Source organism: Chenopodium album, chromosome 2 (genome assembly GCF_948465745.1).
Source record: "Chenopodium album chromosome 2, dcCheAlbu1.1, whole genome shotgun sequence".
Classification (NCBI taxonomy): domain Eukaryota; kingdom Viridiplantae; phylum Streptophyta; class Magnoliopsida; order Caryophyllales; family Amaranthaceae; genus Chenopodium; species Chenopodium album.
The window spans coordinates 1,563,796-1,589,926 of NC_137835.1; the positions used below are offsets into that span (position 1 = coordinate 1,563,796).

At 35.9% G+C, this 26,131-nt stretch overlaps 7 protein-coding genes and 3 long non-coding RNA genes across 10 annotated transcripts; 8 read left to right on the forward strand and 2 right to left on the reverse strand.

The window, feature by feature from the left end:
* The first annotated feature begins 1,521 nt into the window (after nt 1–1,521).
* On the forward strand, nt 1,522–2,165 carry LOC145592345 (uncharacterized). The gene is made up of 2 exons (XM_081648795.1): nt 1,522–1,867; nt 1,956–2,165. Exons 1-2 carry the CDS (start codon nt 1,586–1,588, stop codon nt 1,962–1,964), a joined length of 291 nt encoding a protein of 96 aa, XP_081504921.1. The 5' UTR covers nt 1,522–1,585; the 3' UTR covers nt 1,965–2,165.
* A 1,951-nt stretch (nt 2,166–4,116) lies between these two features.
* On the forward strand, nt 4,117–5,049 carry LOC145592354 (uncharacterized). Its single transcript, XM_081648802.1, has 2 exons — nt 4,117–4,516; nt 4,849–5,049. The coding sequence occupies exons 1-2, from the start codon at nt 4,199–4,201 to the stop codon at nt 4,855–4,857; spliced, it is 327 nt and encodes a 108-aa protein (XP_081504928.1). The 5' UTR covers nt 4,117–4,198; the 3' UTR covers nt 4,858–5,049.
* Nucleotides 5,050–6,740: 1,691 nt separating this feature from the next.
* On the reverse strand, nt 6,741–7,770 carry LOC145592382 (uncharacterized). The gene is made up of 3 exons (XR_014102386.1): nt 7,682–7,770; nt 7,275–7,406; nt 6,741–6,915 (listed from the first exon to the last, which is right to left on the reverse strand). It is a non-coding gene; the product is annotated as an uncharacterized LOC145592382 (long non-coding RNA).
* Nucleotides 7,711–8,377, forward strand: LOC145592374 (uncharacterized). Its single transcript, XR_014102382.1, has 2 exons — nt 7,711–8,054; nt 8,156–8,377. It is a non-coding gene; the product is annotated as an uncharacterized LOC145592374 (long non-coding RNA).
* A 3,556-nt stretch (nt 8,378–11,933) lies between these two features.
* LOC145578937 (uncharacterized) lies at nt 11,934–12,721 on the forward strand. The gene is made up of 2 exons (XM_081636237.1): nt 11,934–12,331; nt 12,461–12,721. Exons 1-2 carry the CDS (start codon nt 11,975–11,977, stop codon nt 12,467–12,469), a joined length of 366 nt encoding a protein of 121 aa, XP_081492363.1. The 5' UTR covers nt 11,934–11,974; the 3' UTR covers nt 12,470–12,721.
* Nucleotides 12,722–13,454: 733 nt separating this feature from the next.
* On the forward strand, nt 13,455–14,989 carry LOC145592364 (uncharacterized). Its single transcript, XM_081648812.1, has one exon. It carries the CDS (start codon nt 13,714–13,716, stop codon nt 14,812–14,814), a length of 1,101 nt encoding a protein of 366 aa, XP_081504938.1. The 5' UTR covers nt 13,455–13,713; the 3' UTR covers nt 14,815–14,989.
* Nucleotides 14,990–15,355: 366 nt separating this feature from the next.
* Nucleotides 15,356–16,796, reverse strand: LOC145578957 (uncharacterized). The gene is made up of 3 exons (XR_014098948.1): nt 16,681–16,796; nt 16,317–16,386; nt 15,356–15,484 (listed from the first exon to the last, which is right to left on the reverse strand). It is a non-coding gene; the product is annotated as an uncharacterized LOC145578957 (long non-coding RNA).
* On the forward strand, nt 16,765–18,010 carry LOC145578948 (uncharacterized). Its single transcript, XM_081636246.1, has 2 exons — nt 16,765–17,634; nt 17,742–18,010. The coding sequence occupies exons 1-2, from the start codon at nt 16,846–16,848 to the stop codon at nt 17,748–17,750; spliced, it is 798 nt and encodes a 265-aa protein (XP_081492372.1). The 5' UTR covers nt 16,765–16,845; the 3' UTR covers nt 17,751–18,010.
* Nucleotides 18,011–21,312: 3,302 nt separating this feature from the next.
* LOC145592386 (uncharacterized) lies at nt 21,313–22,290 on the forward strand. Its single transcript, XM_081648834.1, has 2 exons — nt 21,313–21,979; nt 22,079–22,290. The coding sequence occupies exons 1-2, from the start codon at nt 21,392–21,394 to the stop codon at nt 22,085–22,087; spliced, it is 597 nt and encodes a 198-aa protein (XP_081504960.1). The 5' UTR covers nt 21,313–21,391; the 3' UTR covers nt 22,088–22,290.
* A 2,040-nt stretch (nt 22,291–24,330) lies between these two features.
* LOC145592393 (uncharacterized) lies at nt 24,331–25,457 on the forward strand. The gene is made up of 2 exons (XM_081648842.1): nt 24,331–25,127; nt 25,232–25,457. Exons 1-2 carry the CDS (start codon nt 24,429–24,431, stop codon nt 25,238–25,240), a joined length of 708 nt encoding a protein of 235 aa, XP_081504968.1. The 5' UTR covers nt 24,331–24,428; the 3' UTR covers nt 25,241–25,457.
* Nucleotides 25,458–26,131: the final 674 nt, after the last annotated feature.

Below are 26,131 nucleotides of genomic sequence, written 5' to 3' on the forward strand. Positions count from 1 at the left end.
TGCCTATAACATCGCAATTTCAGCAGCATAACTCCAAGTGTATGTTCATACATCTTAACAACAAACATCAAAGGAATTAAATTCCACTTTTATCTACTTAGGAAAATAAAGTTTTATTCGATAATGAGTTTCTAGTTAGCTTCCAAGTTTTTTTTTTTTAATAAGAGGATAATCTAAATTTTTTTGAGTATCCTTCACAAGTTTTTGAAGATCTATATTGGCCGTGTTTGGTAAATAGCTTAAAGCTGAAAGCTGAAGCTGATTATGTTAGTTGATTTTGACTAGCTGATTGTATTAACTGATTTGACTAACTTATTTTATTAGCTGATTGTATAAAAGTGTTTGGTAAATAGCTGATAGCTTAAAGGTGATTGAGTATGTGAAATGACCAATAAGCTAATTGTGGGGTAGGTAGTTTAGACAGAATTTTAAATTAAATGAGGGTATAAGTGTCATTTCACAATAATTAATGAACAAGCTAATTGAAAAAGCTCCTAAAATGAGTTTTTTCAAAAAGAGCTTATTTAGTCGAATAAGTTCTTCAAATAAGCTTTACCACCAAACATCTTGAATTAGCTTATTTAATAGCCAATAAGCTAATATTGGTCAAATAAGCTAATTTTGCTCAAATAAGTTGTTTACCAAACGCAGCCAATACCAAGATAAATTCCGATCAAGAGGAAAAGGAAAATTTTACTTCTAAAAAACTAAAAAAAAATGCTTCATAATTTAGTATTTTACAGTTAGTAAGTTTACTACTCCGTATAAAATTCATGCAAAATTGGTGGATATTAGGGCCTGTTCATATTTATAGATTTGAGCTGAACTGAACTGATTAAACTGAATTGAACTGAAATGAATATTTTATGAGAGAAGGAAATTAGGAGCTGAACTGAACTGAATTGAAATTAAGCTGAAGTGAACATACCTTTATATAGATAGGTTTTTAATCCTATATCCATCTAGGATCGATAATTATTACTCACGTAAGTATATTTTATACACAGTAATTAATTTTTTTGGACAAGGATTATATGTTGTAATAAAATGTGTATAATAATACACAAAAAAAAACCAAAAAAAAGGCCATCTATTACTTTCGTTCTTTTTGTTCAACTCACATAAAAAACCATTAAAAAAGCCAAACTTAAGTAACTTTGAGTATTTGACCATCTATTTGTACAAATAAAAATAAACAAATAACCAATTATCATTTATATCCTATTAGAATCATTTTAATGTGTAATATCTGAATATCATATTTTCATAATTTATATTAGTAATTAAAAGAAAAATAATCTCTAACAATATCAACTACTAGAACAGATTGTGCCAGAAAGACTCCACCAAAATCATAATAGTCCTATAATAATAGTGTAAAATCGTAACATTAGGACATAAAAAGAAAAGAAAAAAAATATAAGGAATAGATTCGTCACGTCATGAAGCATGCAAAGTACGAAGTGATATGATTCCTATTTTCTCAACTATATAAGCACACCATGGACATTGCTAATTTGCATCTCTCACTCAAACAAAGCAAACCATCAATCATAGTAGTAATCCCCTAAGCAAACCAATAGCAATGGCATACGTCAACCGCCCCTACGGAAACAACTACTATGAGGCTGAGAGAGAGGTCATCCGTGAAGGTCCATATGGCTCCTACGCAGCTGACTACAGGGTGGATGAATATGGAAACCGCATCCACCACCACCGCAATGGCTTGGGAAACACCGTAACTGAGATTGTGAGTGAAGTCCCTGCTCACCACCACCACCACCACCAACACCTTGGTGTACCTGGTGAGATCATTGAAAGGAGGGAAGAGCGCATTGTTGATGCTGCCTATGATCCATACAGGAGGGTATGTGTTTCTTCAACTTCTACTTATTTACTTTTTTTTGTTCTGAATGATTATTCCATCAGCTAATTCACTATTTTTTGTTCTGCAGATGTACTAAGCTTGGAACCTTCATGACCCTTACAGTATTAGTATAATAAAATGTCCCCTTAGCCTCTAGACATAGGCTAGTCGGTAAGGGATGGTATTCGGTACAATGTGTGCTTATCTATCTTGTAATGTAACGTACTGTTGTTTGACTTTGTATCTCGGTTCCATTATGAAGTTATAATATATATATATGGTGTTTTGCTTTCTAAAACAGGGAGTCATTTCCTGTCAAGTGGTATGAGACTGCACTAAATCAATATTAGCCTTCCTTGCACATCCTGATCTTTCTTCAGAAAGCATGCAATCCCATGCTCTTATAAGTTATAACAGCATGAACTAACAATTCTCTTCTCTATGTCCGGGTCCAAAAAGGACAAGATGTACTCAACCTTATCCCGAATATAATTTTGAGTGTATAATACTAAGAGATATCTGAAACAAATAAATTTTAAGAACTTTTTGGTATTAAGAGGGTACTAGTGCTGAAATAATCAGCAACCAGATGTTTCTAAAAAGTAATAACAAGCAGTCGATCAGTTACTAGTCAGTAGACAGGAAAGAAGCCTAATATAAAAATCTAATTTCATTTAGCTGAAATAAAGGATAAGACTACAATGACCAATATGTTTGATTAGCACAAATGCAAGCTAGCCATATACATTCAGAAGGTACTCACAAGATCATTAAATTTCTGAACAGAGCTTTTTTGGACACTTTCAGACTCAAAATATGATGTTTAAGCCGGCTTCAGATTTAGAGGATATAACAAACATGTCTGTCGAATTTTCTTTGCTTCCATTTTCATCATCTGCAAATTATGAACAAATTAGTTAGAAGTAAGAATTTAAACAACAGCTGCAATTTCTATTCCACACACACTTAGCCTAAACCAGCATTATAAGAATATATATGAAATAAATCTATAATGCACTTTGCATAAATCCAGAAAATAATTTTTATGTACTCTGTAATTATGGGATATGGATTAGACTACAAAAATGACAGACTCCAACTCCCAAGTGTTTGAGCAGCACAAATGCAACAAACACATTCAAGAGGCAGTTACAACTTACAAGATCATTATTGAATTGTAGAGAACTTGAAGAGGTTTTCAGACTAGTAATAAGCATGTTTAAAGGATGGAACAAGATGTCTATCAACATCCTACAAGCTAAGTTCCAGCCATAATTCGTTCATAAAGAAAAATATAATCTTGCTCATAATCTGCACTATAAGTCTACAACACAGAAAAAAATGATCGATTACCCACAAGGATATGCACTAGTGCACTACATATGAGACCAGTTTCTTAATACTGGATTACTGGTTGTTGCAGATTTATCTCTTTTCAATCTTAATAAAGCTATAAAAAGAGTACATTGTGTTATTTACTATCCAAGATAGATATAAAGAACAAAGAAAGAAATTAAGGTTTCAAAACTCATGGAGTCTGGCAAAAGAACTTCAGTCTTTAATCAATATCCTTGATTTGAGCCTTTATAGTTATAGCAGAAGGCAGTGTGATCAAAGTCAGACTTTTTTATTTTTATTTTGTTTTTTTAGCAAAAACCTTACATAAACCTTCTTCTTCTAACCTTATTTACTTAATAGCAATTTGGCTCAAATAAAACAAAAATCATTGTGAAAAATATACTAAGAAAGGAAGACAAGGAACAAAATAAATAAGAAAATTAATCACCGATTTGACTGATTTAAAGAGTGACCTTAAGCTTCTTTCATCAAACAAGGGTCAAGAATAGGTTCTAAACATTAATAATTTGACAGCTCAGAAACTTCAACTCAAAGATTCCATAATTCTCAGCATGAAAATATTAGGTGTCAAAGGAGCATATCAAATTTCCCTTCACCAAGATAGTGTAGTAAAAAAGAATTTGCTTCAGGAAAGGAAAGTTGGATTCGAAGAAGACATTAAATTGCAAATGGACACGATTATTCACTTGTTTTTTTACACCTACAAGTCTACAACTCGGCCTTATAGATGCCACAATCATCTAGATGAACATTAAAAGCATCTAAGAATGCTGGCAAGTCCTTTACCAAAAGAGGAGAATAAAAAAAAATATCGATTCATGCATGTAAATGAGAAAATGTACCTAAAGATATCCCCATATTCACCACTATATAAGGACCTCCATGTCAGTGTGTTATCTTCATCTTACTGAAGCATAGAAAAAAAAAATTCATTGCATTAGTCCCAAAGCACTCCTAAGCAAACCAACAACAATGTCATACCTTAACCGTCCCTATGAAAGCAACTACTACGAGGCTGACAGAGAGGTCATTCGTGAGGGTCCATATGGCAACTACTCAGCTGAGTACAGGATTGATGAATATGGAAACCGTGTACCCCACCACAACTACAACCAAAACCACCACCACCAAAATGGGGTGGCCGGAGTTGTAAAGGAAATTGTGAGTGAAGTCATGTCTGGGGGCCACAAACACAACCACAACAACCACCACCACCACCATGGTCCAACTGAATACATTGAGAGGAGGGAAGAGCGTATTGTTGACAGTACCTATGATCCATACAGGAGGGTATGTGTTTCTTAGCTTTTACTTATTTATTTAGGGTTTACTTATAGGTGTTCATTCTTTTGGTTTTAACTACTTTTTACAAGTCTCAAGTGTTGGTCGACATTACAAACACTTCTATTAAGAATTTAAAAAAAATTTGAGCAGGGAAACTAAAGGAACCATGGAATCACTCATAATATATAGTTTTTGTTTTCAAGATATTTGACTCTAAAAGCTCATAATGATATCTAAAGATTTCTATATAAGCTTTAGTTTAACAATGTTCTTCTTTTTTGTATGATTATATTGTCGCCTAACTTGCTCTATTCATATGGCTCTTTTATGATTTGCAGATGTACTAAGTAATGCCTGCTGCGTGCCTACATGATTCAGGGAAAGTGACAGCAACTATTAGTAAAATAAAAATCACCCCTTAGCCTCTTGGCATGGGCTAGTCTCTAGGGTTTGGTATTGTGCTGTAACTTTACATTATGTTGTTTAATGATGTACTCTACTTTTAATGAAGTTTTAATTCAATAGTTTACCTAAAGAAATGGATTAATTCTTGTCCAGTTTTTATAAAGTTTTCAATATAACAGCTAAAAAAAAAAAAAATTCAAACAAACAAACAAAAAACAAACAAACGAAAAACAAATACAGATAAATCACATCCGACTAATCTTATGATTAATATGCCTACAAAAAAAAAAATGTATCATGAAGCTCAGAGTTATAAAAATAATAGTTCTCTAATTCAACAGCAATAATTAGCATATTTCCTGTCAATAATGAGGACATGAAGTCTAGAGAGGACAAGATGTACACAATGTTATCCCTAGCTAAGCAGTGTTATCAAATACAAAAATCAATTGTCAGACATTCCAGAGAAGAAAAAGTCTAGGAAACAGAAAGGCGTATTGTAAAGGGAAGAAGTGATCTTATCAATCAAGCATGTTCTAAGAACTTTCTCTTAGTGTGTCTACTGATAATATCTTTAATTATGTACAAATAAAAGTACAAATTTGATATTTTTGAAAACACACATTAAAAAATCTAACAATATCGATAATATTCAATTTTTTTGTACATATTAGTAAGAAAATGCAGTCAAAACCAATAAAGTTTGACCTTAAAATGTCAAATGGAGAAACTAATTTGAAACTTGTAAGTGAAGAACAGCTATAAAAACAAGCCTTTTGGGTGCAGAAGGAGAGATGATGATCAGTAAATGAACAAATAATCCGGTTATTATCAAATTCTTGATATAAGCGGATAATTGTAGCCTCAAGTAGTTTGATGTAGGTAGGTTTGATCGGGTGAGTATTCTACTCAAAGTTCACTCTCTCCCTATCATTTGCTTTCCCCATTAAACTGAATCTGTCAGGTTTTAAACTCGAGAATTTAATCGTCTTGTTCTAACCTCATCAACTTGAACATATTGAACTTGTAAATCTGTACTTTTTTTGCTCTTCCTTTACAAATTTAGTTATATTGACTTCCATAAACAACATGTTTGGTAAGGTGGACAATAATTGTGGTCCTTGAGCTTGACTAATACCACTAAGGCCCTGTTCTCCATCGTATTTAAATAATATTGAGTAACTAATTTATGTTTAGTATTAAAATAATTTAAGTTTAGCAAAAATAATTTAATTTCAATAAATATAAGTTCAGCAATAATCAGGTGAAGAAAACAAGGCCTAACTATGTTTTATTTTGGCTTTTGGTATTATTTCTCCAGTTCTGGTACAGGTACTATTTGCGAGGATTTTATAAGTGAAAAAAAACATATAGAAAAGACAGCAATTGCACCAACTGGTTTGCAAACCTAAGATTTTGTTTATTTAACCAAAACATGAAGGGAAAAGTGATAAAAGCAGATCACAAACTTGCAGCTAGAATGGTAACAAAGCTAAGAACAATTAAAGTAATTATACGTGTTCTTCAGTGTATCTTTCCTGATATAATGAGAGGATCAGAATAATTCCTCATTAATTAGCATACTTAATTAGATGTAACAAGCCATATTCCTCAACTTGCAGTGACATGGATATCACAAAAACACATGCATCTCCTATGGATATAGATTAGTCAAGACTTCTATGATTATACCCCTCTTTCAAAGACCAAAGAGATAATATTCTGAAAGGAGTGGTAGGATGTATTTGATTATAATTAAAATTACAGGCAACAATGAGTTAAAAAATTGATATTGAAGACAGTATATTTACTTTACCTGATAGATTCGAAGTACTAGAGAGTTGTAGAGAATCCTGCAAGCTATAATGTTTTTGATTCTTTGTAGCTGAGATAGTGGGTGCAGCTTTCACAACTCTTTAACAAAGCGCCTATTTCAGATAATCTGAATGGAGTAGATTTCAATACAATGGTTCAACTTGGATCACTTTGTCAATGTGATGCTGAAATTTGATTTACCACTCCATCAATTAAAACAGTGAAGATTTTTGATCAACAAAGTAGGCTAGTAAGCTGAAGTTTTGCATAGACGATCCCCAAGAGAAGACATATATGGGCATAATGAGCAAATAACATTACAATAAATTTTTCAAGTTTTATTAGTACTATGTCTTGTGAACAGGTCAAAAATTTATGTCACACAATTGGTGATATAACACATTTTGGATCATTATTCTGGACCCATAATGCTAAGTAGAGCAGCATTTTGCAACAGCACTTGGTTAATTATCATTTAGTAAATACATTAAATAATTTATTGAACTATTTGATCAGAAGGGTGACTGGAAGCATCTTTTATTACCTCAAGAACAGGTTCCGAATAGTGACAGATTTTAAGTGGGAGTCTTGGCCCTCTGCAACTTAACTTCAGATGTCATAATCATCATTAATCAGTGTGAAGGCAATAAGAGCCAAAGGAGCAATTCAAAATGACCTACACCAAGCAAATGGAATAAGTCAGAATTTGCCTACTTCAGGAAAAGAAAGCAGGATCAGAGCAAGATATAAAGCAAGAAAATGGGCAATTATTCCCTATTTTGCAACTGCAAGACATCTTGGCAACTTGATCTAAATGATGCCATAGTCATCTGCATGAAGATAATAGGCATCTAGCACTATGATGATATATCTTCACCATAAAAAAAGAATAAAAGCATTCAAACAAGGCATACAAGCAGCAAAAAGACCCCACAATATTCCCATTTTTACCTCTATATAAGCACATCATCTTGCTCCTTATAGTCTCACCAAGCAACAAAAACAAGCACCAGAAGTACTACTAAGAAAATCCTCAATGGCATACTACGGAAACAACTACTACGAGAGGGAGGTCATCCGTGACACCCCATGTGACTCTTACTCTGAATTCAACAGGGTTGAGGGTGGATATGGAAGGCCTGCCTACCCAATAGGTCACCATCACAACCACCACCACAACCCCCACAATGTGGTAACTGATGTTGTATACGAGTCCAGCACCATCCCTAGCTATGGCCACCACCACCACCATGGTGGAGCTGAGGTTATTGAGAGGAAGGAAGAGCGCATTGTTTATGAAAATGAATTCGACCCATGCAGAAGGGTATGAATTCTAAACATTACTTATTTAAATGGCTTCAAATTTGTTTTCTCATAATTTTTCTGTCACCCAATTTTCGTATATTAATTTTTTCTCATTTGCAGATGTACTAGATTAATGCACCAAACCAGCTCCTGCCTGCAAGATCTAACATCAAGTCATCAAGTATGGGGATTAGTACAATAAATTGCCCCTAAGAAATTAGATGTGTTCTACTTGCTACTAAAATTGGCAGGATGCTTCCTCTACTACAATGTATTAGTAATATGATTTGTAATGTAATCAATTGTTCCAATGAATCAATATGGCGTTTTTCTTTTTATAAAGAGATTATGTGTTGACTCATGACTTAAGGATCTACAGTAGCTTTACACACAGAATTACAGCACAACAATTGTCAAGAACCACTTAAGATTTCATATCACTCTTAACAGTATACCCCATTAAGCAACAAGAAGACAGAGATACGAAACCAGTAAAATAACGACTCACAGGTCATAGAGTACAACATTCTTGATCATCTCCAATTCTATCAATTAAATTAAGCTAAAAAATAAAGGACAAAGACTCGTCAGACTGTAACTCAAACGATTTAGGGATTGATTAACGGCTGAAAGCAATCAATCTATAGAATAACAACTAGTGGTTGTGTTGCCTAAAAGAATTCTATGCATATAATTCTGTAACGAATCAAGCCAACACACCACCTTTTCTTAACACTGGCAGCAAGAGGTAGAAAAAAGGGGTAGGCTAACACACCACCACAATGGGAAGCACTACCTCAAAGCTGCAGTAGTTGTTGCTTTTAGGGGAAGTTGATGGCTTTGAGGGATGAAGACTAATATTAGTAAAGGTAGCAATTGAAGTTGTACTTGCCCAGCTAAGTAGTATAAATAGCTAGAGAGTAGTAGAAGGAAGATAGGCAGAAATTTGTATTGGGAAACCTAAGAGAGTTATGGCCTGAAGCCATTGTTAGAGAGTTATAGCCTCAAGACCTCAAGTTATTTTGAGAGTAACAGCCTAAAGCTTTTAAACCTATCATTTGTATACCTTTTGCCATTTTCCAATCAATATATACTTGCATTGTCCAATCTGAAATATAAAGCCAGAAAATCAGTCTATTACAATTTTCTTTTCTTGTATGATACTACATCTTAGTCCAGTTCAGATCAATTTAGCTCAAAAGAACAGGGCCTTTAACTGGTTTTCACTCTAGGTCCCAACATTACTTATTTTTGAAGTAAACAATGAAGAAAACTTAGTCGACCAAATAATTTACGACAACAAAGATTACAACTTGCAAAATTAGAAATTGATTTTCTTATGAATATATGAAAAGGGAAAATCAAGGATCAGACCATAAAGCTGACAAGACACAAGGTTTAATAAGGCCAATCATATAGATCCATAGATTATTATGATATTGACAAAACCAATATCTTTGATAAATCATCACCTTCATTTGACATCAAGCCGCCCTATAGAATATGCAACTAGATCAAGATCACAAACATACTACTCAGCATACATGGTACAAAAGTTCTAAGTGCATGCCTACTGCCAGTCTTTCACTAGCAAAAGTTTAGGGAAAAAAAAAGAGAAAAATATCAGAAGAAATAGGAGATGACCTGAAAAACCTAATGGATTGAATTTCATTACCTCAAAAATGTGTTCCAAATATATAGAGACAGATTACAAATTTGTATAGCTTCCCAGACAACCTCACTACAAAAATAATGAGCACCTAAGAATAAAAGCAAAAATATACTATTACTCCCGTGGAGCAGAACACTGAACACATCAGAATTTGCCTCCTCCAGGAAAATAAGGTAGATAAAATTTGACAACTGCTCTTCCAGTTACAAAATTTGAACTCAAATATCCCACAATTTTCATGAAACAAAGTAATTGGACCCTATGAGTTGTTCGAAATATTAACAAACAATTCAGTCCTTCAACTGACCAATTATACAATTCAAGATAGTACATTGTATATAACAGCAAAAAATTGTTCCAAACTTCCAATGATTAATTATTATGCAATGAAGCAACTTAAGCCATCAATGGGATGCATGGCATGATTATTCATATTGGCCATATGGATAGTACTACATAAACTTTAGATAGGTATAATTTTCTCAAGCTAGGCTAGCAGAATCTACGAGTCACAGCTCCATACAAAACTCAGTCTTTAGCATGTCTTAAACAAAACACCGTATTTCGAAGTATAATCCCAGCCACTTTGCTATAGAATAGACAGCCCATATGTAGAAAACTAACATTATTAAACTCAACTTCTATTGTTCTACCTTCATTAAAAATTTTGTGGTTTCCTGTTTTTACTTGCTGGAATAAGTTTTCTAGTTATCTTGTCAGATTGGTATATACTTGAGGCTTAGTAAAGAGTATATGATGATGGCCCTGTCACTGCTATTCGGCGGTTTTAAATCTAGGGAGGCCCTGTCACTGCTTTACTGCTTTTCGGCAGTTCTAAATCTAGGGAGTGTTTGCTAGTCCTTATTTAAGCAGAGTCGCAGATGCCCACTTGATCCTAAAAACTAAACTAAACAATGCAAAGGGGCAGAAATTCTAAACAGTCCAGCTAAAAGTGTAATGTTTAGCTATAATTTTACCAAGTAGTCTATTATGCTAAGCCTACAATCTGGCCAAGGTTAATATGTTGTGGGAGATGCCACGACAATTGAATTCCTTTGGCCACAAGACCTTCATAGGTATGTGCATTTCTGCAAAATATTGTAGGCTGTAGAAGATTACTGTCAAGGAGGATGTAATGAACTGACTTAGGGGAGGGTATTATGGGTAGTTTAGTATGTTAGTAGTTATCAATTGTAGTATGGGCAGTATGGGTAGTCTAGTATTATTAGGTTTGTAGTTGTTAGCCTTAGTATAAATAGGAAAAGGAGAGAAGGAAACAGTAGGCAGAATGTTATTATTTTAGAGAGTTCTTGGAGAGTAATGGCCTAAAGCCATTAACGATGTACGCAAGCTTTAAGCTTTATCTATCCAAAACAACCTTCCGTTCATTTAATTTATACGCACCACGCCAGTTCGTTGCAGAGGACAGACATGCATCGATTTTGTATTTGTATAAGCGTATCAAATGGAAGTTGCATACTTGCAATCCACAGAACGATCTCCACTTACAGTCACAACCTCGCCAATCGTCACTACCAAACCGAAGACCCTCCTCCAAACAGAAAAAGTAAAATAGGAAAGGCCTAAAATAAGTAACCTGAAGATTTGTCCCTGTGCCCAACTAAATTCTAAAAAATAATACTAAGTTGTATATTTAACCTTGATATTGATCCTCCATTTACAATGGTCAGATCAACAAACAAGATTATGTGCCATAATCCACTAAAGTCATTCAGTAATAAGAAACTGGAAAGAATCTGTAATATGGGCTGACATGTGGTATAATTTGAATATAATTCCAGTGACCACTAAAAGAGGCTACAAATTTAAAATTTAGTCTCAGTGAGCATAAGATTCAAAGATAGAAGGCAAGCACAACTACACAATATAGCACAAGAGAGATTTAAACCAGAATAAGTTCTAAAGATGACTTTAATTGTAGTTTATATATTAATTAACTCTACGCTTTAGTCACTACTCTCTACCAGACAATATATCATGCCAGCACCACAAATTTTACCAGTAGTTAAATATTGAACAGATCCTAAAACGTGGACATATATTATAAAGGGCAATACTATTTGAGATTCACTCTCTATGAGCATAAATTTCATAATTGATTTGGAGTAAACAAAGAAAAGAAAAAAAAAGAAGTTATTCACTATACTTTTCCCGCTATATAAGCATACCAATTTGCAGTCGCTTCCAGCATTGAATCAAGCCAAATCAAGCATCAATTGCAAAGCCTTAACTAGAAACCAATCACCATGGCCTACCGCTACCAGAGTTCCTACAGTGAGGCTGAGAATGAAAACTACTCTTACAGCTCAATGGGGGGCATGGGGTACATGGGACACGGTGCCCACAACAGCCACCACGGACTTGGACACAGTGCCCACAACAGCCACCACGGACTTGGGAATGATATGTGCAGTAGCCAGATGGCTGGTTACTCCGGCTATGGCCATGCCAATACAGGATATGGGCTGGGACACCACAATGGGATGGGGAATCACTATGGGCAGGGCTACAACCATGGTGGTGGTGGGTTAGCTTCTAACTACGCCATGAACCATGAGAGTAGCTATTACTCTGGCAATAATTCCTGCGACCCATGCAAGAGGGTAATTTTTTTACCAAGAAAACATTTTGAAATTTCACTTAACATAATAATACTCCATACTTATAAGCTTGTAAATGTGTGTATTGTCCTAACATATTTTCTTATTTGTCCTTTTTATTGTGGTTTGCAGTTTTTCTGAGGCGAAGAATGTCCCTGTTAAACAGTGTTCCAGAATCCGGATTCTGGAACCAATATCTTGTAATCCAGAATTCAGAACTCTGGTAACAATATGTACTATGTAATATTTAGAATAAAAACCCAAGAAGCCGTGGGCAACTTAGTAAAGGAGTGCAGTTTGCTAGTGGTGTATTACAATTGTACTGTATCATCAAGTCATTCTCTATTATGTCCTAATTGCTCTTATGACATGCTTTGTACTTCAATCAATATACTCATGCGAGTCATGCCTAGTTGGACTGCTAATTGCTCCAGAGTACATGCCATATTAATTTTTTTCTGTCTAGCAAACGCAAATCATCTTCAAATGTTAAGAAACCAATTGAGCTTAAACAAAGTAAAGTAATTTGATTGTTACCAACCATCTCTATTAGCTTTCAGAACATAAGACATTTTTTTTCCTTCACTCCTAGCACTTGAAAAAAATTCTATTAGCTACTGTAAACGGTAGATTGCCAGTTTAGACTCCTCTCACCAAGGCTTTGGAGAAATCAACTACCAGTGGAATCACGGAAGCTCTAATCCCTTATTCAGGCAAAGCAAGCATATGCGACTATTATCAGATTATTGGACCAAATCAATTGTGGTTGATGATCATTATGCTTAAGCTATTTATATACGAAGTATATTGTTACCTTTTTTTTTTTTTTTTTTTTTTTTTCCTCTGTCGCATGATATATTTCAACACTTCTAATGACAGAATTTGCCAAAAAGAAACTATAATCCTGAGGAAGTCTATGAAGACTAATCATTAATGTTTTAGTTTCAAGCTATCAATTTCTACTATTTATGTTATTTATGTTATGAGATTGAACAAATTTAGATATTTTCATAGAATTGACTAAATTTTCGATTTTTCCACTTCTTAAAAGATACGGAGTAGATCTTACTAATTGGTAAATTTATGCTTACTCTAACTCAAATATTTCCAAATTTACACAATTTCCTAATTATAAACAATTTCCTAATTATAATGGATCAATCTTTGGACCAAATATATGAAATTATATCAAAATTAAGAATCTTACTTGACATGTTTTTCCCAGAAGATTTAAAGTCAACAAAACCCAGCTACTTGTGCAAGAGGCTTCTTCTTCTGCAATCCTTTTCCATCAAACCCAAACACATCTGAAATCCCTAACCTATAAAAACACCACTCTTTCATCATCCTCTTCACAACAAATTAAATTAAACCTCTGATTAACAATGTCAAACCTTTCATCCAATTCCTTCCCTCTCCTCTTCATCATCATCATCCTCCTTTCATCATTCGTCGCCTCCGAAGCGCGAGAACCCCACACGATTAAATTCCGATCACCGGGCCTCTACCCCGAAGGCCTAACCTACGACGCTGTCTCCCAACACTTCATCGTCGCCTCACTCCGCAGCACCGGCGATACCACCTTCATCTCCGTCTCCGATGCCGGCGTCACCGAAACCCTAACCCTAAAATCCTCGCCAATCCCCCTAAACTCCACCATTCTCGGCCTCGCCGTTGACCACCGCCGTCGCCGTCTCCTCGCCGCCGTCAACTCCGAATCTCAACCATTCCTCGCATCCTTCAACCTCCACCGCTCCTCCCTCGACCTCCATTTTCTCTCTCCTCTTCCTTCCTCCGGCATCGCAAACGGCGTCGCTTTAGACCCCTACGGCAACGCCTACGTCACCAACTCCGACGAAAATTTCATCTGGAAAGTCACCGAAAACGGCGCCGTTTCAATCCTCTCAAAATCAAAGCTCTTCACACAATATCCAGTAGATCACACCTCACCGTACTCCTACTGCGGCATAAACGGCGTCGTTTACGTCAACACCAAAGAGTACATCCTAGCCGTCCAATCAAACACCGGAAAAATGTTCAAAATCGACACCGATGACGGCACCACCAGAACCGTTATCTTGCCGGAAAATTTACCGTTAGCCGACGGAATAACCATTAGAGATGACGGCGTAGTGGTGGTGGTGTCCATGAACAGCGCGTGGTTCTTGAAGAGTGACGACAGCTGGGCCCAGGGAGTAGTAATTGACAAAATTGCCCTTGATAAAGAAGGGTATGCCACGTCAGTAACAGTAGGAGGTGGAGGAAGGGTATATGTGGTATATGGGTATGTTCAGGAGGTTATAAAGGGAATTTCAGAGGAGAGAGAATGGTTTAGGATTGAAGAGATAAAGTCGAAGAGAGAGAGTGAGGAAGAAGAGAGTTGGTTGTGGCCGTTTGTGTTGATTGGGCTGGGCTTGGCTTATTTTGCTTTTTGGAGATTGCAAATGGGCCATCTTGTAAAGAATATGGACAGAAAACGTGTTTAAGTTATTGGGCTTTTTGGGTTTTTTTTTTTTTTTTTTTTGTACGGATGTGATATGCAATTTTGGAATATTTTATATCTCACAAATAATACCCCAAAGTTACCCGTAATATTTAATGGAGGTATACTTTTTCCACTATTTTTCGTATTTTTTAAAATTTGTTTTAAAATTAGAAGAAGAAAAAAAACTTGGTATTTATGCTAACTTCCCCTCAATTTGTGAAATTTTTATGTTGTAATGTTCCGTACTTGTATGTACAGAGTAATACAAGTAATTACTCCGTCTCATATTAGTTGTCACGTACTCACGAATACTTTAATTGATTGTAGTTTACAACTTTACAAGCAATTGAGCAACGAGAATAGCTCATCTCTTCTAATTTCGTTTCTTTATTATTTTATAAAAATAAACGACATATAAAAAGGTAGGAGCATCTATCAAAGAAAAAAAAAATTAATACAATAATTTTGTGGTTTTGAACACGATGAGCAAAGGCAACAACCACGTACAACTGTACAAGCTTATTTTCCATTCTACTATTCTAGTACTTCATTTACTCAGTTAGCATTGCAGAGTAAGCAATGAACTTGTACCATTGAACTCATTCTTGATACGTCGAGCCATTGAACTCATTCTTGATACGTTGAGTCAAATAGAACATTAGAAGCAAAATCTGCAAAGAGATGGAAAAGTAGGGGAAATCAATTCAAAATTATTTTTCCTCAACCCATGATACCATTCAACAAGATGAGATTAGACACCCAATTTCAGGCAAACATAAAAACAAGCTGCAAAATTACAAGCATGTTCATGAATTCATCTCATCTGATTCAAGAGGCACATTGGTGCTTTCGTTTGCAGTAGCATAGTCGACAAAATATGTGCACACCCAAGGTGAAGACAGCCAGATTATTATAAAAGGCTTTAAACCTCTTGATTTGGCATAATTTTTGTGCTCAACTAAACAATCACTTGTAAATGAAGTACTCAGTAGCCCATTAGCTAATAGCCTCAAATCAATCCTATGTCGAGAAACTCTGAGTTTAAAATTGTGATATGCAAAGTTCACACATCGCAACCTCAAATGGCCCAATGCCCCTCTATAAATCTGTAAAGATAAAATATCCCCATGATGTGCATTTATATTCCCTATCACAGGCATCATCAAGACATCAACCATCAATACGGAGCATATATTATCTACTAGTAATATTAATATGTAACTTCACATTAAAATATACCCAAGATCTTAAATACTAACATATATTAGCAATAACAACAAAAAGTCACAAGAAGGGTGGGATTTAAAAAAAAATAATAAAAAAAATAAAATAAAAATAATACCGAGATAACGAAAAATATGCAAGTTGAAAGCACGTTTATCATTGCAAATATAATATAATATAAATAACACTTTATTCTAGTTGCAAAAATTGCACTATGTAGTGATGATTCTCCAAAATTATTATGCATTATCATTTGCTTGAGAAGATATAATGCCTTACCTTTGTCACCTTTGTCAAAAGGCACAAAGGATAGGGAGAATATCTGCAAGTCATGGGCTGAATCAAGAGGCTGATAACATGAACAAAAAACACATCATCTCGAGTGGCAAAGGCCAAATAATCCATATTGCAGAAAATTTACCATGTAAAGTGCATCCAACACCATGCTATTCGAATCTAGAGCTTGACATATAGAACCAGTTTTAATAATTTGCAGGTCACAAATGGCCAAATAGTATAGTTTGAATTCGAATGCCAATGGAAAATAGAACCATTGTCCCTTTACTCCATTTACCCAAACAAAGGATAAAAGAAAAGAGGAAAAGGGAGCATATTTAAAGGTAAAATAATGCAAGCATCTTACCACCAAGCATCCAGACACCAAAAGAAGAAGGGGGGAGAAGCATTCTTCTGAATTCTGATTGCTATATAAGACCGTTTGATTACTCACTTTGATCATCAATCTCAGCAAAAAATCTTCCTTTACAATAAAAATATATCAAGTTACCACAGCACATTCATCACCATCATGGCTTGCATGCAGATGTCCAGGAGCGAAGCTGAAAAGATGAAGTGCAACAATGGCACTCAGGGTTACTACTCATCTGATTACAAGCAAGAGGTGCACAAAGCAACAGGGTGTGCAGTGCCCCAAGCTGGGAGCCACAACATTGGAGGCAATGCTGGATGTGCAGCTAACCAAGTTGGACACAACATGGGAGGCAGTCACTCTTCATGCCACCACGGACATGCTAGCCATGTCTCTGGCCACCAAGGCTACGCCACCCATGGCTCTGGACACCAAGGCTGTGCCACCCATGGCTCAGGACAGCATGGCTGTGCCACCCATGGCTCAGGACAGCATGGCTGTGCCACCCATGGCTCTGGCCACCACAGCCATGTCAGCCATGGCTCTGCCCAGCACAGTCATGCAAACCATATCTCTGGCCAACACGGCTATGTCAACCACAGCTCTAGCCACAACTCTGCCCACCATGGCGCTACCCACCAGCAGTCTGGCCAACAAGGCTATGCCATTCATGACTATAATGACCAGAACTCCCTGAACCGACCTACCCACGTCCAGCCTGTTCAATATGCCTCTGTAACTCCTGACTACAACGACCAGAACTACATCTCCCCTGTCACTACCCAACACAACTCTACACGCCATGCAACCTGCAATGAGAAGAAAGAAGAATACAAAGTCTACAAGTCAGGGCATGATATGAGTGAGAGGAAGATCAAGAAGAAATCGTCCAAGAAGTGCAGTGATGACAGCAGTGACAGTGAGAGTGACAATGAAGGCTGTGAGAAGGCAAGTGTCGCATTAACTTGTCTCAAATGCAATTCAATTTTCTAAACCTTAATTTTTTATAAAATAACAGGATATGCTTACTCCTTTTTTTTCTCTGTTGATTACAGAAGTGCTAAACAAGCAGAAGTCAGCAATTAGAACCAGCCAACTCAAGACCAGAGACTGATGATTAGGTGCTTCTGAATAAAATATAATTATGTTTACAAATATAGAATTTCCATAAATAATGCCCAACTACTAGCACAGCTGAATCATCATTACCTAGTGGATATGCTTCAGTGTGAGCTATGTAAGAATGGATGACTTTACTTATTGTATTAAGTGTGTTTTCTTATTAATGAACAGTGCACGTTATGCACTGCTATTAGAAACTCCAGCAGACCATTCCAAGCATATGTTTACCAATTGACCCAAAACTATGGAAAATCTTCATCAAAGCATTTACAAAACAAAATCACTATCTAGAGTTCTCCATATATAATTTTCCACTCCACTCAAAAGGTGAAAAGAAAATTTGCAATCTGCAACTAACTTTGCTCAACCTTAATGTCATTACAAAATATATAAAAAGTACCAATTACTGAGCTGGCTTTAAAGCAAAGATTAAGCATAGAAACTGAGAGAAAGAAAGAATATTGATCTCCGACCCCTCCAAAATTCATAACTAACTTTAACACAGTATATCATTATGAGTAGATTCAAGCAGAATTGATGGCATTTATGTGGCATTGCCGTTCCATGATTAAAAGCATTAAGTAATAGTATCAAATGGGAGATTATTTGACTTTAAGTAGCTTGAACTGACCATTTCTCCCCCTAGTATATCTTACATATAAATGCAAATTTGAAAATGGTTTCCCCTATCAAACAATTCATGGCAGCTCCATGTTAATAAAATTCCAGCTTGAACTGTAAATAGGAGCTTGCCAGCCAACATATTTCAAGCAAGTTGAGTTTCAGTCACATTGATCCAAATTTGAGGTGAAATCAAATTACATGATTTCAAATTGTTTAAATCCAATTCGAGTAATTATGTTATTAGGAATAACACTGAACCTATTTTTGTGATATCAAGTTCAACATAGCATTAGCAGAGAAAGAAATGAAAGGGAAAGTATATCAAAGTGTATTATTTCTATCACCATTTCTTCCATTATCAAACCAAAATTTGAAAATCAAGTTACAGAGAACCGACCAACAACAGGCCTTAATTAGACACTCTAAATTTCAGCAAAAAAAAAAAGTTGCTGTAGCATAAAATGCCTGATAATCATATCTGATTCAAGAGGCATGAAATCTGCAATCTTAGTTTCAGAAGCTTAGACAATCAGATATGTGCGCACCAAGGAGAGGCAAACTTTAAACACCCCTGCCCACGATGAGTTTTAGCTCTATCAAGGAATCATCTTCAATTAAACCACGGGACGTAAGAATCTTAATTTGTCATAACTTATGAAATAATGTGCTCAGCTCACGAACTGTAGGTAAGTATCCCATCAGTTGATAGTCTCAAGATTCTAACTTTTTAAACAAGGCTAATGTCAAGAAACTCCAAATCTATTATTGTTTTAGGAAATTCTGACACCATATCTAGTTTGCCTTTTAATTTAGATTAGTATGCAAGAATTCTTTTCACCCTCCGTCTCCTTCAGTCCTTCCCCCTTTCTCCTCAGCTCCTTCCCAACTTCCATGGCTCAGCTACTACAAGTCTGCAACCACCATCGCACCCAGCAATGACAGGCTCCTACCCTACCTATCTCTCATCCACCCTGTAAATCCTAATTCCTCTTCCCGCACCCACCACCCATGACTAACGCTTCCAGACCCTTTTCCCTTCATGGATTAAATTGAAGTCATGTCTTGCAAAGGAAAATGGGATTCTAGTTGACTAAAGTCTATTTATTCAATAGAATTAACTTGCATTTCATCAATAGTTTAAAATTTAAAATTTCTTGTTTTCAATCTATGGAGTATTGGAGTATAATAATCATTCAGATTTTAGTCGAATCTATTTATAAAAAACTCTATTCATCTGGGATCAAAATATAACCCATATTCCCATTGTTTTAAAATAAATTACAGCAATCTGACTTTTACACTTACTAATACAGTTATGCACAAATATGATGATTATTATCTTTACATATCTACAAGCAAAAATTATTAGTTGACATAGCAAAAATTATTAGTTGATATTAAAAATATAATCATTTAGGCTACCAACAACATTTAACATAATAATATATACTAGCAAAAAAAACATAGTTGGAGACTCAAAGTTAATACTTCGTATATAAATAGAACAAAAGTCAAATTGGCGATTATTTGAAATGGGAAAGTAGTATTTAATGCATAAAAGATATGATCAACACAACAAAAATAATAAAGGAATAACTTGTTTTGTTTGATGATTATTCGATCTACATATTTTGTGATATTAGAGTCATTATATGGTCTTTTTTTTAGCCAAGAAAAGATGTCAAACAAAGTGAAACAAAAAGACTTTGATTCTAGCGGATAAATCCTGAAAGAACAATGGGGAAGGGGGAAGAGGGAAGAGCAAACAGAGGAAAACTTTTTAATGAGACAAAGATGTATTTTTAACATTTGATTAACGGATTAATAGCTGTGGCAATCTAGCCTAAAACTGAAATGTACTCTGTAGAAAAAATATAAATGAAAAAAATTGTGCACCAAACTGAAATTCCAACAATACAAGGGTACTATACAAATTTTCCGAATTGATATGAGCAAAATTTGCGCAGCGCAACCCCAAATAACCTAATTACTCCTTATATACCCAAGATCCAAATGTGTCCCTCTACAAGTCTCTAAAATACCCTGAAATATAAACCGTTAGGATATCACATTTACACAGTAGATGAGCCTTGTAATGCCCCTATACACTATAAAAGTTGTCTTTTTAATATTGTCTGAAAAAAGAGATAAAATAACTACTAACAAGAACACTTAAAATAGGCTTCTTCCTCATAACTATAACATATGAGATAAAAAGGTATGCAGATGGAAATGTATGCAGTTTCAATGCCTGTTCTAGGCAGCAATTATAAAAATCACACACTTTATTCCAATTAAAAATATAGCACAAGTCTGACAAATCACCTAAACATTATTATAGTCATTAGCATAAGAATATATGAAGATTTACCTTCAAAGGACCAAAGATCATAAACTTTAGGAACTGATGCTGCAAAGCACAATGGAAAGAATATCAGCAAGTCATGGGCAGTCAAAAAGATGATAACATCACATCAAGTGGTGGAAGATCAAGCGATTCAAATCACAGAAAAATAACCATATGATGTGAAAGTTTTGCATGTACACTGTTCCATTCAAATTCAGATCTTGACATATAGAAAAAACAGTCTTAACACTTTGCAAAGCCTGTCCTGCAACTTTTACCATCATACAAAATAAGATAGCATAGAAATTAATTAGGAAATGGTCATAAATGGTATCATTTGAATTAGAACACCCATGAAAATAGAATCAATGCCAATATACTCCACTACCCTAAAAAAGAAAGATAAAATTAAAAATGGAGAAAAGGAAGCATATTCAAAGGTGGTAATGCAAGCATCGCACTACCAAGTATCCAGACACCAAAAGAAGACAGAGGGGCACTAATCTGATTGCTATATAAGAGTACTCGATAGCTCACTATGATCATCAAGCTCATCATAAAAACATCCTATACACTAATAATCAAAGTGCCCACAGCCCAGTCACTACCATCATGGCTTGCATGCAAATGTCCAGGAGTGAATCCACAGAGAAGAAGTGCAGCGATGTCTCTCAGGGTTACTACTCATCTGATCACAAGCAAGAGGTGCACAAAGTAGCTGGGTGTGCAGTGCCCCACCACGGCCATGCCACCCAAGGCACTGGCCACCACGGCTATGCCACCCAAGGCACTGGCCACCACGGCCATGCCACCCAAGGCACTGGCCATCAAGGCCACGCCTGCCAAGGCATTGGCCACAATGGCCATGCCAGCCATGGCTCTGGCCACCATGGCCATGCCAGCCATGGCTCTGGCCACCACGGCCATGTCAGCCATGGCTCTGGCCACCATGACCATGCCAGCCATGGTTGTGGACAACATGGCTCTGCCCATCATGGAATCAACCACCACAACTCTGCGCACCATGGCGGTACCCACCACCACTCTTCACACCACACAAGCTGCGATGAGAAGAAGGAAGAATACAAAGTTTACAAATCAGGACACAACAAGAGTGAGATGAAGATCAAGAAGAAGTCATCCAAGAAGTGCAGTGATGACAGCAGTGACAGCGAGAGTGACAATGAAGGCTGTCGGAAGGCAAGAATTTGCTTAACTTGTCTCAATCCCATTTCAAAAATTTCTTAACCTTGATTTCATGTAACAAGTAATGCTAATACTTTTTTCTATTTCTTACAGAAGTGCTAAACGGGAAGAACTCAGCAGTTAGCATCAGCTAACCCAGGACCAGACTGGAGATCGTATGCTACTGATAAAAAAATATAGTATGTCATAAATAATGCCCAATTACTAGCATAGCTGGATTGGCTCAGTGTGTATTATGTAAGAATGGATGACTTTCCTAATTGTTGTCGTTTCTTATGATGAACAATGGTACAATGCTACTAAAACTCCTCAGATTTTTTCAAGCATACATATACCAATGAATCATTAACTATGGACATTCATCGTCAGACCATCTAGAAATGAGATCAGAGTTATCCAAGTAGAAGTCATCACTCCATAAAATTAACTTAAAAATACAAATTTCTAAAAATCGGTGGACCACTAAAATTCATTGCAACCACCTTTGGAGAGTGCAGTTAGCCTAACCCTCATGCATTACAGAATGCAGAGTATGGAATCATTGCTGACTTTAAGCCAGCTTTCAAAAAGGGTTGGATTGATCTACCCCTAATAGGCTAACACACCGTAAATTAAATTGCATAATCATCTACGATTCCCCGTAAATATTGAGATAACGTTTTACTTAAAAGAGCTATAAAAATGAGCAGCCAAACATTTAAATCCATTAAGCTCATATTCAAAACATTAAATATCCAATTCAAATATTGATTAAGTTATATCCCAATCACAACAATCTTGATTTAGGTTGACATCAAATTACTTATTTCAAATAGGTCAAAATTTCATATCTTATTAAAATAATCTAGTATTAGTCCATCACACCAAACCCGTGCTTGCGATGGCTAGTCAAAGTGGAAACTTTGAACCAACACTTGTACTTCCAGATCTAACATTCACACTTCACATAACAAACCAAAATAAATAAATAAAAGAGCAAATCAAAGACTTTTTTTTTTCCCATTGCCATTACCATTTTCGCCCAATAACAACTACAATTTGACGATCTAATTGCAGATCACCTAACCTAACAGGCAGTAAATCAGAAACTCGGTCTCACTCGTCTCAGCATATAATAATGTAGCTGCAGAATTACAAAAACCTGATCATCCTATCACAATTAAGGGGCAAGAAATATGCACTTTCAATTTCAGCAGCTTAAAAATTCAAGACATTCCCACTCCATGGACGGTGAGCCCTTAACCCAAAACTCCAAAAGAAGAGTTTCATCTCTAAATAAACTTAAAATATACTTGATTAATAATTCTTGTGCTCAACTGAACTATATGCATGTAGCATAACAGTTAACTATCTCAAACTTCTAACTTTGTTAATGCGGCCAATAAACTCCAAATTTTTTATTGGTACATGTAAAATTTTGCATATCACAACCCCAAATTACCAAAATATACCTGTACTAAACCTCCATCATACCTGTAAGTCCCAAAAATTGAACTATGATACGGATGCATAGCATATCACAGCAACTCGTAGTCTCGTACACAGTAGGCAAGCCTCATGTCCCTATGCCCTCGGAAGTTGGCGTAATTTATCTTGTTCCTAAAAAAACCAATAAAATACCAACACATATGAGCGCTTAAATCATCTCCCTTCTTCTTGAAAAGAAAATGTGATACAAAACACTACGAAGTTGACAATATAAGCAATTTTAAGTGCCTGTAATTCGATACAGAAATCATACAAATCAAACACTTAATTCCAGTTTTATAAATAGCAAGAGCTAGAGACAAATCACCAAAAACATTATTACAACCATTTTCAAGAGAAAACATAGTCCATAATGCTTTACCTTTGACAAAAGGGGCAAAGACCATAAACTTAAGGAGCTGATGCAACAAAGCATGAGGGAGAATATCTGCAAATCAAGGGCAGTCAAGAGGATAGTGGTAGAGGTCAAATGGTACAAATTGCAGAAAAAATACCATACAATGTAAAAGTTTTGCATTCACCACCTTGCTATCCAAATTCAGAGCAATGTACACAGTACACTGGCAGGATAGCAAAGCGTATCCCGTAAAGTTCTCGATCATACAAAACAAAACAGCAGAGAGCAAAATTACATGAAAATGGTCGCATATGGCATCGTTTGAATCAGAATGCCAGTGGAAAACAGAATCAATGTCACTTAACTCCACTTCCCAAAAAGAAGACAAGACAAAACAAAGGAAGAAAGGGAAGCAGATTCAAAGGTGATAAGCAAGCACCTCACTTACCAACTATCAAGCATCTTGCAATAAAAGAAGGTGGTGTCAGCACACTACAGATTGCTATATAAGATTGCTTAATTAGCTCACATTGAACATCAAAATCCAAGCTTAGAAATAAAATAAAATCTCCTTTGCACTAAGTAAAAATTAAAGTAGCCAGAACATTCACAACCACCATGGCTTGCATGCAGATGTCCAGGAGCGAAGCTGAAAAAATTAAGTGCGGCAATGGCTCTCAGGGTTACAAAGAAGTGCACAAAGCAGGTGGGTGTTCAGTTCCCCAAGCTGCAAACCACAACAGTGGAGGCTTTGCTGGATGTGCAACTAACCAAGTTGGTCACAAGACTCACAACATGGGAAGCATAACACAAAACCATCATAGCCACAACAACCACTCTATTAGCCATCACGGCCATACCAGCCATGGTACTGGTCACCACGGCCATGCCAGCCATGGCACTGGTCACCACGGCTATGCCAGTCATGGCACTGGTCACCACGGCCATGCCAGCCATGGCACTGGTCACCTTGGACATGTCAGCCATGGCTCTGGCCATCATGGCAATGTCAACCATGGCTCTGGCCACCACGGCCATGTCAGCCATGGCTCTGGCCACCATGGTCATGGCTGTGCCAATCACAGCTCTAGCCAGCATGGAACTGTCCATCATGAAATCAACCACCACAACTCTGCTCATCATGGAGCTACCCACCATCACTCTTCACACTATGTAAGCTGTGAAGAGAAGATAGAAGAATACAAAGTCTACAAATCAGGAAACAATAAGAGTGAGATGAAGATCAAGAAGAAATCATCCAAGAAGTGCAGTGATGACAGCAGTGACAGCGAGAGTGACAATGAAGGCTATGGGAAGGCAAGTATTTGATTATATTGTCTCAAACACAATTCAAAAATTTCTTAACATTGGCTTCTAATATAATAACAGCATATGCTAATTCTTTTTTATAATGTGTACAGAAGTGCTAAACAAGCAGATCTCAGCAGTTAGCAGCAGCCAATCCATGACCAGAGACTGGAGATTAGATGCCCAAATACAAGCATAGCTGATGCACCATAACCATTTCCTGGTGGATATGGTTTAGTGAATGTTATCCAAGTATAAATAATTGTCCCTATTGTACTATGTGTGTTTCCTTTTAACTTAACAGTGCATGATATGCAGTGGTGCACTGCTATTAAATAAGCTCCTCTAGACTTTTCAAAGAATATGTATATCATGAAACTAAAACTACTGAAAACAACCATCAAATTATCAAGGTTAAGGGATAAATATCTAGAGTTCTGCATTAAAATTCTATCAAACTATATAAACAACATAAGAACACAAAAATCCTTGAAATTGGAGTATCACCTAAAATATTGCAGGTTGCAAATACCTCTGCTTCATTTGTAATTCAACTAATCCTCTTGTTACAAAGCACGAAATTTGTACTAAATACTGAAATGGCTTTCAAACAAGAATTTAACAGAGACAAGGGGAAAGAAATCAAGTTGATCTACAATCTCTCCATAATCCACACCAGGTTATAACACTAGAATATCACTAAACAACAACAAAGCCATAGTCCCAAAATGAGGCTAAGGGACATAGCAAAATAATCAGTTGAAAGAGTTTGAAAAAGGTGTGTAAAGTGAGAAAATAAAGAGCATCAAAGTAAAAATTAAGAGAGTTTTAAAAGGGAACCAAGAATAAAATTCAAGAAAGTTTTGAAAGAGTGGTAAAAGCGTGTGAGTAAAAAACATAAAGGTTTGAGGAAACTTTAGCAAAGGAAATCAATAAAGGTCGTAAAACACGAATTGGGTAAAATAATAAAAGTAAACACTTAAATGTCACTAATTATAAATACAATTTTTTTT

Excerpts from the sequence above, each read along its gene's own strand:
- LOC145592386 (XM_081648834.1), top strand. The coding sequence starts at position 21,392 with ATGGCTTGCATGCAAATGTCCAGGAGTGAATCCACAGAGAAGAAGTGC.
- LOC145592393 (XM_081648842.1), top strand. The coding sequence starts at position 24,429 with ATGGCTTGCATGCAGATGTCCAGGAGCGAAGCTGAAAAAATTAAGTGC.
- LOC145578948 (XM_081636246.1), top strand. The coding sequence starts at position 16,846 with ATGGCTTGCATGCAGATGTCCAGGAGCGAAGCTGAAAAGATGAAGTGC.
- LOC145592345 (XM_081648795.1), top strand. The coding sequence starts at position 1,586 with ATGGCATACGTCAACCGCCCCTACGGAAACAACTACTATGAGGCTGAG.
- LOC145592354 (XM_081648802.1), top strand. The coding sequence starts at position 4,199 with ATGTCATACCTTAACCGTCCCTATGAAAGCAACTACTACGAGGCTGAC.
- LOC145592364 (XM_081648812.1), top strand. The coding sequence starts at position 13,714 with ATGTCAAACCTTTCATCCAATTCCTTCCCTCTCCTCTTCATCATCATC.
- LOC145578937 (XM_081636237.1), top strand. The coding sequence starts at position 11,975 with ATGGCCTACCGCTACCAGAGTTCCTACAGTGAGGCTGAGAATGAAAAC.